Source organism: Elephas maximus, chromosome 8, assembly GCF_024166365.1.
Source record: "Elephas maximus indicus isolate mEleMax1 chromosome 8, mEleMax1 primary haplotype, whole genome shotgun sequence".
In the NCBI taxonomy this organism is placed as follows: Eukaryota; Metazoa; Chordata; class Mammalia; order Proboscidea; family Elephantidae; genus Elephas; species Elephas maximus.
The window spans coordinates 48,223,359-48,237,370 of NC_064826.1; the positions used below are offsets into that span (position 1 = coordinate 48,223,359).

The 14,012-nt window shown below is 36.5% G+C and overlaps 1 protein-coding gene across 2 annotated transcripts in view; it reads right to left on the reverse strand.

The window, feature by feature from the left end:
• The window catches only part of MAGI2 (membrane associated guanylate kinase, WW and PDZ domain containing 2), a 1,497,921-nt gene that overhangs the window by 535,476 nt on the left and 948,433 nt on the right, over window positions 1–14,012 (reverse strand). For both annotated transcript variants that reach the window (XM_049894296.1, XM_049894295.1), the window contains exon 4: window positions 487–702. In XM_049894296.1, coding sequence (XP_049750253.1) covers window positions 487–702 — 216 coding nt within the window. The remainder of the gene's footprint in view (window positions 1–486; window positions 703–14,012) is intronic.

Consider the following 14,012-nt stretch of genomic DNA (forward strand, 5'->3'; position numbering starts at 1 on the left):
TATAATAATTCTTTTCTTTGTTCAAGGGTAGGTGCCTTCACAATGCCAATATATAAAGATATTTTCTCCATGTTGCCAGGTGGGATGGTAATGAAGGGAAGACAAATATATAGGTGTCCAGTAGGGAGAGCCATTTCTGAGGACTGTATTCACTGAAGGTGTTAACTAACCCACATAACATAACCTCTATTTACAGAACTGTGAGAATAGCAAGATTTCTAAGTGTAGACTTTCTCTAACATTAATTAACAAAAACCTTAGAACTTCACACAATCCTATTCATGTTTTGTAACACCTTCTAAGAGATTAAAACCATTTGCTACATTACTATTATAGTTATATAGGTGAAACCAAAAATGAGGGAAGTTGAATAAATTGCTTAATATATGAAGACTAATGAATTGGATGCAAGAATCATAGCCTTTTAAATATATACATAAAACAGCAAACTGAGGGACCAACATAGATAGAATGTAAATGACTAACCTGGCGTTATTACGACTCCATTTCCGTTGACCACAGGCCTCTCTTCCTCCTCCTCCTCGGGAGGCTCTATACTTGCTTTCTCCATGTTGCTCACTGATTTATTCCTCTTCCGCTTTCCTTCAGCACTTGGAGTGGCTCCTGGAAGTATCTGGTCTGTTACATTTAACAATAATGGTGCTGGTTCTGCTGGAGGCTTTGGCGTCCCATAGTAATTGTCTGCAAATGACACCAAAACATTATGAAGTTAAGCCTTTCTACTACCGTGTGCCGTCAAGGTGTATACTTTGTAAAGGATGGAAATTATATTGACAACTTTGTATCCTATTATACACAGTTCATATTATTTGTTGCTTTTATTGTATCAAGCTTTAATGCTTCAATAAAAACACAGCTCTATATTCATTCTCACTTTTGTGCCAAACCAAAATAGAGTCTGGATATATTATTTCCAAATGGTACCCAGTAGTTTCAAAATTATTTAAAAATTTTTTGAATAACTAATTTTGATTCTAACCTTTTATAAATAATTATGTATGAAAAAGGATACAGGTAACTTGCATTCTTTTTGCTTTAGTAAATCTCACTACTTTGTAGAAAGGCAAAGCACATTGTGCTTTTCCTCAAAGGACTCTGGCTGTTGTCCTTGATGTGCAGTATCCTGCTGGGAGTTGTTTCTCCAAGTCGGTCTAGTGGTTCTCATGGCTGCTGACAATGGTCCTGCTGCTCAAAGTGTTCTTCAGATTACCATGGCACTTTTTTCCACACTTCCATGGTCTGAGCTATAGGATGGTTTGTTTCCCCATCAGTCTGCTACTTTTTGAAGGAGACTAATTCTCATTTATCTCTGTAATAAAAGCCTGGCACGAAGTAGGCACAGAATAAATGCTTACTAAACAAATATCTTAATACTGTCAAGGCAAAGCATTTTATTTAAAATAATCTAAAATTTGATTAACAAAGGAAGGTGGTGTTGTTTAAAATCAGTGTTACGCTTTAAGCACTGACTTCAAACCCATACCTGTGTTTCCAGTTAATTGAATAATTTATGCATTCATTTCCTCACTCAGTCATTAAAACTCTTATATAATACTGATTAGGCACCCAGGCCAAGGAGTGGTGCAGTGGTTAAGCATGCAACTGTTAACTGAAAGGTGGGTGGTTCAAACCCATCAGCTGCTGCACAGGAGAAAGATGTGGAAGATGTAGCAGTCTGCTTCCGTAAAGATTATAGCCTTGGAAACCCTATGGGGCAGTTCCACCCTGTCCAACAGGATTGCTGTGAGTTGGAATGGACTTGATGGCAATGGGTTTCTTCTTTTTTTTAGGCACCTAGACCACCACCTATCTGTCATTTTGTCCTACCATGGTGGCTTGTGTGTTGCTATGATGCTGGAAGCTATGCCACAGTTATTTCAAATACCAGCAAAGTCACCCATGGTGTACAGATTTCAGAGGAGCTTCCAGACTGAGACAGGCTAGGAAGAAAGGCCTGGTGATCTATTTCTGAAAGTTAGCCAATGAAAACTGTACAGATAACACAATATTGTCTGAGACTTCTACTCACTTACTTTGGATGCATCATCAGTGGGGATCAGTCACTGGAGAAGAACATCACATTTAGTAAAACAGAAGGCCAGCAAAGGAGAGGGAAACCACTGATGAGAAGGATTGACACAAGGACCCCAACGACATACTTAAATATATCAGTGATCATGAAGATGGTGCAGGAGAACATTTCATTCCGTTATACACAGGGTCACCATGAACTGGAGCTGACTGCACAGCAACTAACAACAACAATAACAGGCGCCTGGGCACTCAACTATGTGTTTGGGATAAAATGATGAATATAATACACAACACTTGTGTTCCAGATGCTCACAGTCTAGTGTGGGAGACCTGCACATTTGACATCAAGTACATAAACGTTATAACAGGAAATAGGATTAAGCGCTACAATCAACGGGACACAGAGGAGGAAACATACTTCACTGTTCACAAAGGTTGTTGAAGGCACACCCCTTGGCCAAAAGTCAGGCTTTTCCACATAAATATTTCAATTATTCAAGCAAGTCTTAACCCTAGTAAGGCTCAGTTTCCTCATCAATAAAATGAGAATAGCAATACTTGTTAAAATCACATATAGGTTGTAAACAACCCAAACCAACTCTAGTTGAGCTAACCATGATAAGAATGTACTAACAAGATATGAGGTAGTTAATTGAGGGAAAGGCTGAAAAACCTTGGGACATGTGCAGAGTCCCATCAGGACACCCATGTTTCCTCTGTTGACCCTGGATTCTGGATGCCCTAGCTAATTCCCCTAGCAGGTTCCAACGCCAGGAGGCACAGCCTGTTGCTGCTGTCCCTGCCCTAGAGGAATGAGCTCCAAACTCCCATTAGCTTCCCTGCATTGCTCACTTGCTGGAAAAAAAAAAAAAAGTCACAAGCAGGGTCATCTGATTGGTTAATTCTCAGTCACATGAGAAGACAAGAAATGGGGAGAAAAAAATGTCTGTTCTTTGATTTCTGGAGAAGGAAGCTTTGCATTTTATCTCAATGGTCTCCCTAGGCAGGAAGGGGCAATGTCCACTACACTTGGCCTCCTCACTGGGCTGTTGGGAAGAGGAAATAATGTATGAGGAATAACTTTATATGTGGTAAAATTGCAGTGGTTTTAATGGCAGTGTAAGCCTCTTGATGGTATGAAATGAGGGAATATTCTGAAGGTTGGCCGTGTCACTATGCTGTTGCTCCTTGTCATAGAAATTCCATTTTCAAAGTAATACAAAGAAAAAATATTACTATGTAAAGTGGTTCTTACACATGCTCAGCCTTTACATAGAAATCTGCAAAGTGGATGATATATAATTTGTTAAAGGCTACTTTCTAACTTGATTTAGAGCATTTGAAATGAATCAGACCTTTATATGCATGGCCAAATTCTGAGTGAGCAAATAGTCCCACTTGCCCCCAAAAGTCTATGGACAGCAACTAGCACAGCTCTATGCTTTCTATGGAATCTCAATATATGCTCATCTAATAAGCATTAAGTAAAACTAATGAATAATCTTGCACATCCCAATAAGTGCTGTAATTTTAAGTAGCATTCTAGATCTTTAATGCTTTTATATAATTGCATATGGATCACTATATATCACTAATTATATATATATATATATGCTTATATATAAATCTTTCCCTCTCTCTCTCTCTCTATATATATATCAGTGAGAAAAATATACTGCATTTCAGTGTTTTTTTCCTATTCATCTTTTATGGTTTAAATTTACCTTAAGTAGAAAAAGAACTTTTATTTATTAGAAATAAATGCACAGCACAGGCTAAAAATAAATACAAAATAACAGACCCTATTGGATTTATATTACTAAGTAATTTTATTTGTGGGTATATTATTATAAATTATATAGCAATATTTTATTTCTATAATTTGATTTATGGAATTAATATATCAGATTAAATTTTAGATGTAAAATGGTACGAATCATTTGTTAATACATTGAAATTATCTTCTTTAGCAATAATATCAGCAATTTAAGAGAGGTATAGAAATAACCCATACAGTTACTACATCTGAGAAATATAATTCATGGAGACTAGGCTATTACTCAAACCAAGATTTTATCCTAATGCATAGAACAGGGAAACCAGGAACACCTAGACCAAAGTTGAAGAATCAGCCACGCAGTCAGGCAGCCAAGTCATTGAAAAGACTTTTTGATCTAAGATTACACAAATCTCTATGCTAAGGATAGAATTGCCATTTAGGTAACTAACATATCAGCATGTTTTAAGAAAATACACACACATACCAAAACTGTTTTTAAATATATTCTGGGAACATGAACCCATTAAAAAAGAAGTTACACTGTGTGTGTATTAGAATTTAGCAATCTCAGATTTTAAGAGTACTAACAACAGGGCATAGTGGTTAAGAGCATAGACGCTGATGAGACAAACCCAACTTTGAATCCTGGCTCCACTACCTAATCACTGTGTCCCCTCATCTTGCTGCCTTGTGATATCCTTATACAGACTCAGTTAAAGTGAGAATGTGGGGCTGGAAGATGACTACAGTCACAAAAGCCACTGCTACTAGTACTAATGCTGTCATTACCGTGACCACTACCACCACAACAATTTATTGATCTGGACACTGTAATGAGCATTTTACATATGCTTTTTGTATCAAATGGGGATTATAATAAGAAATCTTACTCCATAGTGCTGTTATAAAGATTAATGATAATAAACCGGTGTGTAGAGCTCCTGGATCACAGTGGGGGCTCAATATACGGTGGCTACTTTTGGCAATTATTTATCACAAAAACCTTATGAAGTCGTTCTGCCTCTGCAGTTAAGAAGATGGAGGTTCTAAGAAATTAAACTATTTCCCAACATTAAACAGAGAGTAAGTAGAAAACCTATACCTGTTTGATTTTAAAAAACTTGAGCTCTTTTCAAAATAATATATTGCCTATCAAGAGAAAAGCCAAGTGTGACGTAATTTGCAAACTGGCCCATGGCTCACCCTAGATGACCTCATTCGAAGTCACAATCTATAAATACAAAGGTATTCGTTTCAAAATAGAAAGGCAATAATTGCTACCAAATCATAAAGCGGGGGCAATTCTAGGTAATTTTTTCATCCAGACTTCCAAAAAGTGTGGTGGTGTGCGTGTGCGCACATGCATGCATGTAGGGGTTGTGGGAAGAGAGAGACAAAGTGACTACAGGCTTTTCTAGACCACTTTTCACTGAATACACTTGTGTGTGTAAAGAATGAACTATATTTAGCAGTTTCACAGAAGTTTAATGTAAAATTCCACCAAGTTGTTATTGAATACAACAAAATGGAAATGATATATAAAATTTTCCTCTTAGTTCCATCATAATTAGAACAATCTATAAATTTTCAAAGTGTGATTTTTAGTCAGTGCCTAGACAATAAATGAGATGATTATTTGAGGAACCTGATTTTTCTTCATCTTTTAAAATTAGGAATGAATTTTTTTGTTTGTTTCTTAAAAATATGGAAATGAAACAAGGTGAATGTACCTATTCCTGACATAAAAGTTTTAAAAACTTTCTAGAAATTTGGATAGAAAACCGAAAAATAAATAAACAAACAAACCCGTTGCCGTCGAGAGGATTCCAACTCATAGCAACCCTATAGGACAGAGTAGAACTGCCATAGGGTTTCCAAAGAACACCTGGTGTTTTCAAACTGCTGACCTTTTGGTTAGCGGCCTTAGCTCTTAACCACTATGCCACTAATAATTCACCTTATAACAATAAAAACATTTAATAGGTGTCCATTTACACTTGACACTGTTACACTCACTAATGTTTGCAAAGGGGGAGGGACTAAAATAGATGATTACATTGTCATGAACTAAATCTGCCTAGGGCAGTCATTGGAAAATCTAATCCATCACCTACTTTTAGGCCAATCCATTCCTAAGTCATCCAAAAGAAATGAGAGCAACTACCTAAATAACTTTTCGTGTACTGTAATTGAAGACTGTCATAGAATTACTTCTCTGCTTTTCCCTACACTTGTTAGGTAGACTGTCATAGAATTACTTCTCTGCTTTTCCCTACACTTGTTAGGCTGGATAACCTTTTCGGAAAAGTCTTGGTCTAAATTATTTTTAAATTACTTAAGTTTTTAAATACTTTTTTTTTTTGTCTTTCTTCCGGCCTTTCCTGTTTTTTTCCACATTTATTTTGATGGTGAAACCAAGGTATAAAAGGAATAGGACATTAGTGAAATGAATTTTAAACTCTTCCTTCCCCAATAAAGATTGCCCAGTAATAATTACCAAAATCATATTTTCTATAATGCACCATAGTCTCTATGCCTTTAAATTCTGATGTGAAAAGAAGCAGGAAAGACACCAAAAACTAATTTATGCATAAGGAAATGTAAAAATGCTACTAGCAAACACTTTTACTTATTTCTAATACCTTTTCAGTTTAAACAAGGTCCATTGTCATGACGAAAGCATGTGATTTGCTATTAATGTTGTTTATTTGGCTTTTTAAGTAGAAGATTCAGATGTTGACTCTGTTGTTTCAATCCTATGGATGTAGAATAACAACATGTGTACGTTTTATATCAAATGAGCACACATCATTCCATATGGCACCCAAGTGGAGATGGGTTTTAGAAAGGAAATACTTACTTTCAAGGTACCTCAAAGATTAAGGTTTTGACCCCATTCCTGCCCAGTATTCTCAGTGGTTTTATTTCCATTTGGGTAAGCAGAAAGAATCAATTCTGGATAACCATCTCGTAGGAGAGAAATGATTGCCTACTAGGACTCCAGGACAGCCCATCACTGGGGTCGCCAGAGGGCTTGAGAGTATGTCCTTGGGTCATTGAAAACAATGTGTGGCACAATTTAGGTGGTAGAGAACTACTGTTTTTTTACAATTTTATAAATGGAAGAAACAGTTTGATACTTGGCCTCCTTAACGATGCCTGCGGAATCTGATGCTGACATTAATTAAACAAGAAGAAATTCAGAGTTCCAGATCCAATCGTAATTAATTATATTAGAAAACCTGTCAGCTCTTAAGTAAACAGTCATTTGAATCCATGTCAGAGATTTAGATTTGTATTAAGAGAAACAGGTATATCCTGAGAGGATCCTAAATTCAAACTTAAGACGGGTTTAAAACATTACACAAGTCAGAGTAATGAGTTAAAACTACAACTAAACCAGCATAACTCAGGCCAGCCCAGTAAGAATCACAATCATATGGTTACAGAGTTAGTAAACTTGAAATTTTGTAAATCAAAATAAAATGAGTAAACATAATCCAGCAAATGTTATACTTTTCCAAAATAGCACTTCCTACCAGAAAACAAGACACAAAGCCTCACTTGAGAATGCTTTTGTCAACAGATTTTTGAAGTTATTTTTGAAAGCATCCCTGATGCTTAAATTTGGTCCTGAAATAAAGGTATCATTTCCTCATCATGTCATATATAGTTAGTAGCTTAAAATCAAGATGCAGAAACTCTCTGACCTCAAAAAATAATATCTTCTCTCTTGTGGTGACAAACATTCATCTCACAGATGCCAGAAATAGGAAAAACATCCACAATAGTCTTCTGTTACTGATACTTATACTAAAGAGTAAATTGCTAAGTTTGGGGAGAATTCAGGCCGAACATGAATAATTTTCAAAATGTACACAGTTATGGTCAAAATGTGAAAGTTTCTGTGTTTTCACATGTGAAATTGAATTATTTTGTAACAAACTCACCCCAAGAATTCCAAGTTTATTTTAAATTAAATTGATGCTGGTTTCAAATTATGATCCCTAGTGACATACGTACTGAATTTTATTATCTTTAATTGTCCATCAGTGCTCTCCAGAAAGTCATCCAGATGTTTAAGTTAATGGCATTTTCTAAAATTTATTTGTAACTATTTAATAGATACTGGTGGCCACCCAGACTTAATTTATTCATATCAGTAATGTGACGAGGCACAGGACAAATCTTAGCTAAATATAATGGTGTCTGCAGACCAGCTAGGCTAGGTGGTAAAGTGGTAGGTTCATTTAAATAAATAAGACACTCTCCCCTCCAGTGACCCTTTCCTTCAGACATTATCAGAATAGCCCAGAACATTTCGCACTCGTTCCAAATAACATATCTAAAGAAATTATAGAAGAAAATCTTCAAGAGATTAGAAAGAAATCACATGCAATTTTTCAATGTCAAATATACATCTGCTTTCAAAATAAAGTGTTTGAACATTTTATAGTTACAATAACAGAAAAACTTTAAGTATAATTTACAGTCATCACATTTAGATAATACTGTATCTCTTACAGCAGCACTGTCCAGTAAAAATGCAGTGCATATACAAATCTTATATGTAATTTAATTTTTTTTATTTAGGAATGCTAAAAAAAGTTTTTAAAAAGGCAAAAGTAATTTTAATGATATAATATTTCACTTTACACAATATATTCAAAATATTATCATTTCTATATATAATCAATACAAAAAAAAAAAAAAACCCACTGCCATTGAGTTGATACCAACTCATAGCAACCCTATAGGACAGAGTAGAACTGCCCCACAGAGTTCCTGAGGAGCACCTGGTGGATTTGAACTGCAGACCTCTTGGTTAGCAGCCGTGGCACTTAACCACTATGCCACCAGGGTTTCCATATAATCAATATAAATTAAAAAAGTAAAATGATATTTTACTTTTTTTATTTATACTAAGTCTTCAAAGGTTCTGCATCCCACTAAGGTAAGTGGTGTCTGGGGTCTTAAAAGCTTTCAAGCAGCCATCTAAGATGCACCAATTGGTCTCAACACACCTGAAGCAAAGGAGAAGAACATTAAAGGCACAAGGAAAATATTAGCCCAAGAGACAAAAGGGTCAAATAAACCAGAGACTCCATCAGCCTGAGACCAGAACTATATGGTACCAGTCTACCATCAATGACCGCCCTGACAGGGAACACAACAGAGATTCCCTGGCAGAGCAGAGGAAAAGTGTGGTGCAGAACTTAAATTCATGTAAAAAGACCAGATTTAATGGTCTGAGACTAGAGGAACCCCAGAAGACATGGCCCCCGGCCTCCTGTTAACCCAGAACTGAGACCATTCCTGAGGTCGACTCTTCAGACAAAGATTAGACTGGACTATAAAGCATAAAAGAATCCTTATAAGGAGTGTGGTTCTTAGTTCAAGTAGATAAACAAGACTAAATGGGCGGCTCCTGTCCGGAGGCGGGATGGGAAGGCAGAAAGTGATAGGAGCTGGTTGAATGGATAAGGGCTGGGAAACTGGGGTGGAAAGGGTGAGTGTGCTGTCACATTATGGGGATTGCAACTAGGTTCATATAACAATGTGTGTATAAATTTTTGTACGAGAAATTAACTTGAGCTGTAAACTTTCACCTAAAGCACAATTCAAAAAAAAAAATGTCTTCAAAACCCAGCATATATTTTATACGTACAGCATGCCTCAGTTCAGACTAGCCCTGTTTCAAGTGCTCAGTGGCCAACACATGACCACATGACTGGTGGCTATTATAAGGGACAGCACTGCCTTAGATGATACCTTTTACTAAACAAGTTTTTAAGTTACCGTATTACTACCAGACATTAAAGTGAAACTGAAAGACCTCTGCTTTAAATAACAGAAAACCAATTAAACATCAAAACACAATAACCAATTTAGATGACATTGTGTCAATAATATTTCTGGTTTAATTCCCTTATGGCCCTTTTTATGTGTAAACTATTATGAAGGATCCAACAGATGTACTTTTCTTAGCAATGCTTTTCCATCCTGATCATGCATTTTATCACTTTATCTTGTCTTGATTTGAAAAGGTCATTTTTGACTTCTTATGAAGATACGGATTAATCCACTGCTGTTGAGTCAATTCTGACTCCTAGTGACCCTATAGGGCAGAGTGGAACTGCCCCATAGGGTTTCCAAGGCTGTAATCTTTAAGGAAGCGGACTGCCACATCTTTCTCCCGAAGAGCAGCTGGTGGGTTTGAACCACCAACCTTTCTGTTAGCAGCCAAGCACTTAACCACTGGTCCCCAGGGTTCCTCAAGATATAGATTAGAAAGTCAAGAAAGGAATGAATGCTTCAAGTAAATAGTGTGTATATGGATTTGTGTGTGGATCTTGTTCTGATATTCATGGAATAGGACTAAAGAGTCCTCTTTACAATTAGTCATAACTCATAGAGGAATTGTTGACTCAGGGGAATATTGAAAAGGAAATAAAATTCATATTTGATATCCTTCTCCCTCTTGCACGTCTCCTGCTACACTCTCACTTTGTACATCTACAGCACTCAGTACTTAATGCCTCATACTTCTCCCCTCAGTAGGCTCCTACTTTTACCCCTTATACTCATAACAATTCCAACTTTCTTTGGCTTCTATACAGTATTATGTGTCCTATACCCAAATTCCTTTGGGTCTTGGTAAGTGACTGGGTCACTACACTCATAAACTAATTAAAACTAAGATATGAATGACTTCACTTGACTTAATATGTCCCATATAATGCTTGCATTATAACAGTATGTAAAACTCTACTCCAAAAGGTTAAGTCTTGAATTTGGGGTAAAACTGGTCAATTCTGTTGGGGGGGAACAGAAGAACCTTAGTGCTCCTTCAATCATAATGGAGGTGTAAACCTGGGTAGTCAGGACACCTGGTAAGGTAGCCATAATGATTCTGCTCCCTCAGGCAAACTTGTCAAAAGGTGGATGCAAAGATTTATGGAAAAAAGCGTTGACAAAAAAATAGTATTTACTGTAATTTCAGTTAGTAGCAAATTTAGATGTGTACCTTTGTGTGTGAAAAGCATTTTCAATTGTATTGTTAATGCAACTGTTTTAGATTTTGAAGTATCCAGTGAACTCAGTGCTTACGAGACAGTCTTTTCATGCCCAGGAAATAAGAAAGTGAAAGTGGAATTTTCATGAGTATAAACGAGCATTTGTACAAAGCTCAGCAGATTTCTGTGATAGTCATCTTGATTAAATAATTTAATACTTCAAAAATTGATAAAGGAAACTGAACCTTTCAAGGACAGTATTATTTTTCTCACACAACATTTATGGCTTGTCACATAACTTTGTTCTCCCAATGGTGCTATTTACTGTGATACTATACAACTGCTAAGAAATTAGGAGACCTCCAAGACTTCCTTTTGTCACTATCTTGCACGTACAATACCCAGGGAAATTTCTGATTAATCTTAATTTGATTGTCGGTTAATGACTAAAGAAATTTACCAGATATCTAATCTTCAATCCTCAGTTGCTAATAAAAGCCAGAAAAACAATATGAAGAAAATTTATTTCTACTTGGATAATCCATTTGCTGAGTTTTCCCAAGCTTGGTCTAGTGGAAAGAGCCCTGCACACAGAGTCAGAGGATTTGAGTTCTAATCCATGTTTTACTACTAACCTCCTAGGTGACCTTGGATTAGGCATTAAACTTCTCTGAAACCTTGATTTCTTCATGTGTGAAATGACAGATAGGTAATAGATTTAAAGGACTTATCACCTCCAAAATTTTGTAATGAAAATTTTAAAGGATGTAATGACAAAGGGGAACATTTCTTTTCCTTATCATATTGGGAAGTCCTAAACTGACAATGAAGAGACAATGACAATAAACTGAAGTCAGCAATTTTAATTGCTTGAGAGCATGAATTCATTTGCTTTTTTGGCATAAACTTGGAGAACTGTCGTTTGACTTTCTCTTTATATTTCCTTGCACATTCCCTTCTGGGAAAGTGGTTGTGGTTGCAGGATACTTCTATTTTTATTACAAGTCTTTCATTTGCATCCATCTCTTATTGGTGAATTAGATAGCTCCTAAATACATCCCCACAGCATATGAACTATGATTACTTTGTGGAAGGCCATATATGAAGCGTTTCAAGTTTATATTTTAGTCCATGTGACACTTTAAATTTTTTTTTTTAGAGTCAACACTTTCACTGTGATCATCTTGTGATCTGCGAAACACAACTGTGAATCATAAGTCTTAGAGTATGGTTAAAATAGCAGCAAATTTAGGTGTAAACAGTGCAAATTTATAAGCCATGAAAAAATGAACAACCAAAAAATACTAAAGAAACTAAGAGTTAGTGTTATCTAACCACAGGCTTTCCATGATGTTCGCATGACTTGATTAACCCAGATTTTTTCTTTCTCTTGTTTAATCAGAGTCAATATACTTACTACTTTTGAAAACCAATCTTATGACAAAGAAAACTGTCAGAAATACTAGCATTTTATACTTAAAACTGTAGAAACAAACCACTAATGTCTTAAACATATTTGTTTTATTGAGATAGGCCTCCAACCCTCCCTATTACTCCTTGGAGGAGAAGGAGCATAATGTGCCTTTGCGTGAAGTTGTAGAGTTCAAGCATGATTTCTCAGGTTAGATTATGACCCAAAGCAACACTTATGTGGCCATCTGTGAGCACCTAGTTGCTGAGAAGGTGCTAGAACTGAACTGTCCAATATGGCAGCCACTAGTTATATCTGGCTATTGAGTTGTAATGTGGCTATTTTGAGTTGAGATGTGTTGTTGAAGTGTAAAATCCACACCAGATTTTGAAAAGCTAGTACAAATGAATAAATAAAATATCTCAGTAATCATGTTTACATGTTAAAATGATATTTTGGGTTACATATAAATTGCAATTCCTAAACTAGTTCTGAAAAAAGTAAAATTCATCAAGTAATCAATTACTGGTAGCAGATAATGGTATCCAGTGACTAATAAGAGTGGGTGATGGTGAGGGTGACAGTTAACCCGAAAGTCCAGGACAACAATAGACACTTGATGGGCAAGAGATTTAGTCAGGAAGAGAGTTCAAAAGTCACAAGGGGGGATTGTGCCCCTCATCAGCTGCTTACAAAATCATGAGAGCTGAGTGATGGACAGAGAGGGGAGATTATCATGCATTCAGTCATTCATTCAGCAAGTATTTACTGAGAGCCTACTATGTGAACAAATTAAGCACAGTTCTTCTAGAGCTTATGTCCTAATGGGAGAAACAGCAATTAATCACGTAATCGAACAAATACAAACATTAATGAGAGCTTTAAGGCCAAGCAGAAGTGTTTTTTTTTTTTTTCTTTGAAATTCTTTTATTTGAGGGCAAGTGTTCATTTTTTTTAAATAATTTTTATTGTGCTTTAAGTGAAAGTTTACAAATCAAGTCAGTCTCTCGCACAAAAACCCATAAACATCTTGCTAAGTACTCCCAATTACTCTCCCCCTAATGAGACAGCCCGCTCTCTCCCTCCACTCTCTCTTTTTGCATCCATTTTGCTAGCTTCTAACCCCCTCCACCCTCTCGTCTCCCCTCCAGGCAGGAGATGCCAACATAGTCTCAAGTGTCCACCTGATCCAAGAAGCTCACTCCTCACCAGCATCCCTCTCCAACCCATTGTCCAGTGTAATCCATGTCTGAAGAGTTGGCTTCGGGAATGGTTCCTGTCCTGGGCCAACAGAAGGTCTGGGGGCCATGACCACCAGGGTCCTTCTAGTCTCAGTCAGACCATTAAGTCTGGTCTTCTGAGAATTTGGGGTCTGCATCTCAAGCAGAAGTGTTTTGAGAACTCTAAAAAGAGTTCAATTTAGGCTTGTTAAGGAAAAAAAAGAAAATAGAATTATGACTAAAATTCTTTCCCCTCCATCTGGGCTAAAATGTTTTTGGATCAATACGTATTTTTAGGAACTGCGGGTGGCTTTTCTAACAAGAAAAAAAATTAAATTCCACCTTCATGGCTCCTTAAACTTGGCCCAAGGACTTCTCTAAGGCCAAATAGCTAAGCTCCATGGAAGTTGATACATGCGTATATATGTGTGTATATGTGTTCTCCCAAATATACAAACCAAGCTGCCTGTAAAATCTAACTGCAAAATTTCTGCTAACCAGTTAGCCATATAAGTTCCCCTTTTCTCGGT